This window comes from Mus pahari, unplaced genomic scaffold, assembly GCF_900095145.1.
Source record: "Mus pahari unplaced genomic scaffold, PAHARI_EIJ_v1.1 scaffold_5634_1, whole genome shotgun sequence".
NCBI classification, from domain to species: domain Eukaryota; kingdom Metazoa; phylum Chordata; class Mammalia; order Rodentia; family Muridae; genus Mus; species Mus pahari.
The window spans coordinates 60,167-64,881 of record NW_018393090.1 but is presented as its reverse complement, the minus strand read 5'-3'; the positions used below and the strand labels follow the sequence as shown (position 1 = coordinate 64,881).

The following is a 4,715-nucleotide window of genomic DNA, read 5'->3' as shown; positions in this document are numbered from 1 at the left end:
TCCTCCCAATCATCTGTTTCACACAGACCACATTTGGGCCACTGTTGTCCACTCTGTCCCTGGCAGGAAGGCAAGGAAGCCATCTGTACATGACCTCACGGCACACACATCATTCTTCACACTGAGCCTCCATTTCCATCTCAGTATGCAGACTCAGCCCACAGATGCTGTGCTACCCCAACACCTAACTCGCTAAAGCCAGCCGACCTCATGCACGCCTGAGCATTTCTAATCATCCCCAGCCCATCTCACTTCCAGGCATCCTCTAATGTCATCACTGAAACTTTAAGACCTCTGAATCTTCAGCCAATGGTTACCATAAAGGGAAACCCGACCATATAATCCCTGCTGTGGATGTGGGGACCTTTCATTCAGAGCATGTGCCAGGGAAATCCAATGGAAGGACAGAGAGAATACCAAGCACAGAGTCCCAGGACATCACAGTCTCAGAGGTCACTTATGTGTTAAGTGAGGCGTGTGACTCCTGGGCACCTTCCATTTACCTCCTCCTGGTTGGCAGGTTTCACTGAATACTGGGAAACCTGTAGAAAAACAAGGTTGTGAGTTAGAAGCAAGAGTGTTAGTATCCCAAAGGTTCACCCAAGTCCCCTCTCATACATGCAGTTGGGTACCCCCGAGTACCCCTTGGCTCCATCCCTTAATGGTGTCTCTTACTGGGTGACCTTGGTCCAAGAATCAATCTCTTCAGTTTGTTACCTGAGGACAAGCATGGCAGCCTGTCTCATTTACTGTTTTGCTGTTGTGAAGAGGCACCATGGCCAAGGCAACTCTTACAACATAAAAGAAAGCATTTAACTGGGTATTAGCTAACAGTTTCAGAGTGTTCGTCCAGGATGAGCATGGTGGGGAGAAGAGAGGCGTGGGGCCAGGGCAATACCTGAAGACTTTATACTCTGATCTACAGGTAGCAAGCAGATACACACACACACACACACACACACATAGGCACACACTGGATTAGGAGTGGGCTTTTGAAACCTCAAAGTTCACTCACAGCCACACCCGTCTTCCAACAGTCCCTTACCTCCTAACCCTTCCAATTCTTCTCAAACGGTTCCACACCCTGGGGACTAAGCATTCAAATATCTAAGCCTATGGGAACTGTTCTCATTCAAACTAACATAACTTCCTACTTTAAAAAGAGAACCTAGGGCTGGAGAGATCACCCTCTTTTGATGTGTCTGAAGATAGCAACCCTGTACTCATATACATAAAATAGATAAGCCTTTAAAAAAAACAAACAAACAAAAGAGAGTCGCGGTCTCAAACTTAGTCTTAGTCAAGTACTTGGTACAGGCTCTTCCTGTGCACTTGACTAATTCTTCTTTCAAAAGTTACACAAATGGGTACATATGTTTTCAAAATGTAATTTTATATACCCACATTGAATTAAGACTTTAGAATTAGCCTTTACACAACATTTACAAGGCAGAAGCAGGCAGACTTTTGTGCATCTGAGGCTAACATGATGTACATAGGCCAGCTAGAGTCATGATGAGTGTCAATGGGGAGATAGCTAATACAGTAGACTTTACTCAAATGCTGAATGCCATCACACAATTGTAAAATCTTTCAGTAACACTTAAAATTAGTAATATTATTAATTATAATAATTACTAATATAATTTAGTAATATTATTTAAAAATAAAATTTATTTTTAATTTAATTTTTCTTCACAGCTACACTTAGCTCAGCAGCACATCCTGATGGCTGAGTTTTTAAACTTCATTTGAAAGGTAGGAGTGGTTGGCTCTGATTAGGGCAATTCCACCATGAACCAGAGTTCACTTGGCAGCCCTTACCCAAAGGAGACCCTAACCCACAAGAAGGCAAATCTCTGTGAATTCGAGGGCAGTCTGGTGTAAGCAGTGAGTTTGAGCCCAGATTAAAAATAAATAAAGTAAAAATAAAACAAAGGGCCCTTTAATCTCATCACTTGGGAGTTAGAGATAGAAGGATCTCTGAGTTTGAAGACAGCCTGGTACATAGAGAGACAGGACAGCCATGACTGGAGAGACCCAGTCTGAGGGAGGGAAGGGAAAGGGGAGGGAAGTGGAGCAGAGGGAGAGAGGCAAAGGAATAGGGAGAGAGAGAGGTGAAGGGAAGAGGGGAGAGGGAGGGAGGGAGAGCGCGTGCCCACCAGTTCCTGGGGCGCGAGGGTGGCAGTGGAGAAGGAAAGGATGGAGGTGGGGGAGAGGGGGATACAGAGAATAAAATAACTCCATCAAAGATCTGAACACCACCACCACCCAGCCTACAACTCCCCACCTCTGCTAAGGCTCACATTCCAACAGGAATGCACAGGATTTACCCAAAAATTCACAGGTCTCTGCCTACACCCAAACTACCCCCGCCCCACGCTTGGAAAACTGACTAGAGCGAATCTCTCAACTGTTCAAATCTTGGCCACCACAGTCTCTCTAAACAAAAGTCAGGTCTTTAGGTGCACTGAGCCCTTTTCCTCCTCTAAAGCCAGTAGAGGTCACCCCAGGGCTCTGTCTCCGAGCTCCGGCCCGCCCACAAGCCTTGGGAGGTACAGTCCACCAGACACTGTGAGTCAGAGGGTAGGGCTCTAGCGATCTAGCACACCGATGTAAAAACAAAACAAACAAACAAAAAAAAACCAAAACAAACAAACAAAAAATGTCCACCTGTGTCCTACAGTCGGGGACATGGGAGTCTACCCTGTTAGCTCCTGATCCAGATCTCAGCGCTCTAGAACTCAGGTAGGTGGGCGATCACTAGGCACTCACCTGGGGCAGGGCTCCACTCGCAGTCTCCACAATCACTATCGGGCTCCACTGGCCTGCCGGGCCCTGGGACATGGCGATCCCCCCTCGAAGCCTGGATCAGATAACACTGGTTGTCGCAAACCTCAGTTCCGTCTCCGTGACGGAGGAAAAAAACGCCTCAACTCTCCCGTTTTCCTGCCATGACCAATACTGATAAAACCAGTTTTCTGTGAACCAGACTGACAGATCCAGAAAGTTTCAAAGAACCTCCTGCACGCAAAGCCGAAAGTCCCGCCCAGCGTCATTTTGTCGTCACTAAAACGCCTATTTTCATTGGCTATTCTCGGTGCAATGTCTTCTGGACAATGTAGTTCAGACATGATCAAGCGCCAGGAAGTGGGCACACCTCCCCAGATGGAGAGGGGACAATCAATCTGTTAGGGAGATTGTTGTGATTATAGATATGTCAATATTTCGTTGAGCTACAAAGGCCGGGCTTGCTGAAATACTCCTAAATTACAGAACTGCCGGCAGAGACAAGTTGATGTCTGGGATTAGAAACTAGCCTGTCACAGTGAGTTCCAGACCAGACAGGAAACCTCTGGGAAAGTTACAGAGTGAACAATGACCTTAAGCTGGGCCATATGAGGAGAGGAGATAGAGGGGCCGCCAAACAAGAGGGGCTGCCTGAGCTATGAAACTAGCACAGCTAAAAGTGGCTGAGTTAAATAGGGGACAGAGGAGCTGGAAGGAGGCACGCCCACCCGCACACCTGGACTGGAGAGAGAGAGAGAGAGAGAGAGAGAGAGAGAGAGAGAGAGAGAGTTGGGGGGAGGGGGTGTTGGGGGGGGACGTGCCAGCCAGGAGGGACCTATACACAGTAGGACAGAGGGATGCTGAGAGAAACCAGGGGCCACTGTCCAATTTGATGTTTTTGTTTGTTTGTATGTTTTGCTTTTTGGTTTATTTGTTTGGTTTTTTGTAGTTTTTGTGTTTGTTTTTTGTTTTTCCGAGACAGGGTTTCTCAGTGTAGCCCTCACTGTCCTGGAACTCACTCTGTAGACCAGGCTGGTCTCGAACTCAGAAATTTACCTGCTTCTGCCTCCCAAGTGCTGGGATTAAAACCATGTGTGGCCAGTTTAATATGTTAATGGACTCTTTAATTCAACATTTTTGCCTTGGATTTAAGACACAACAGGTTTTAGGCCTTTGTGTGAATGATACTTGACAGGTCCTCTTGCAAAGAAAGCTCAGGAATTACCATAGAAGAAGAAAGAAAGGACATATTTGGATTTTTATTTTCTTTTTTTGGTTTTTCGAGACAGGGTTTCTCTGTATAGCCTTGGCTGTCCTGGAACTCATTCTGTAGACCAGGCTGGCCTCGAACTCAGAAAACCACCTGCCTCTGCCTTCCAAGTACTGGGATTAAAGGTGTGTGCCAACACTGCCTGGCTGGAATCGAGTATTCTTTCACCACCAATCTCAAGAATTCAAACTCTTCTCAGTTATACACATCAGATATGACGTCATCACAAATAACTTTTCTATGCATCCCCACGCTGCTAAGAGAAATTTCGGGATGCATAACGGAATTCAGCCCAGAAAAACACTTTGGTGAGGTATTGAGGATGTGCTACAGAAGGAAAGACTCGAGCAGCAGCTTCCTGGAAAAGGGAACACCGGAGCATATGTAACCGCGATCTAGTCTGCATGGAGTCCCGTTCACTCCTTATACACTGCTTCTTCACTGTCCATCTCTGCAACTGCCCTGGTATCCATGGTGAAGCTGTCTGAACTACATTAACCAGAAACGATTGTGTGCAGAAAGGCAGGAAGATTGGCGGGAGGAGTTAGTGCATACAGTTAATCCCAGTGGATATCTGCGTTTATGGCCAGCTTGGTCTACCATCTGGTGCAGCCAAGGCGAGAGAGAGAGAGAGAGAGAGAGAGAGAGAGAGAGA

The 4,715-nt window shown here is 46.5% G+C and overlaps 1 protein-coding gene across 2 annotated transcripts in view; it reads right to left on the bottom strand.

The window, feature by feature from the left end:
- LOC110315347 (gastrula zinc finger protein XlCGF8.2DB-like) overlaps nt 1-3,043 on the bottom strand; it is a 7,157-nt gene extending 4,114 nt beyond the window's left edge. Inside the window, exons 1-2 of one of the 2 annotated variants that reach the window (XM_021189427.1) lie at nt 2,776-3,043; nt 504-542 (exon numbers count right to left, since the gene is read on the bottom strand). In XM_021189427.1, the coding sequence (XP_021045086.1) occupies nt 504-542; nt 2,776-2,847 (111 nt within the window). In that variant the 5' untranslated portion in view covers nt 2,848-3,043. Of the gene's footprint in view, nt 1-417; nt 543-2,775 lie in introns of both variants that reach the window. The other variant, XM_029534723.1, reaches the window with a different exon arrangement.
- Nucleotides 3,044-4,715: the final 1,672 nt, after the last annotated feature.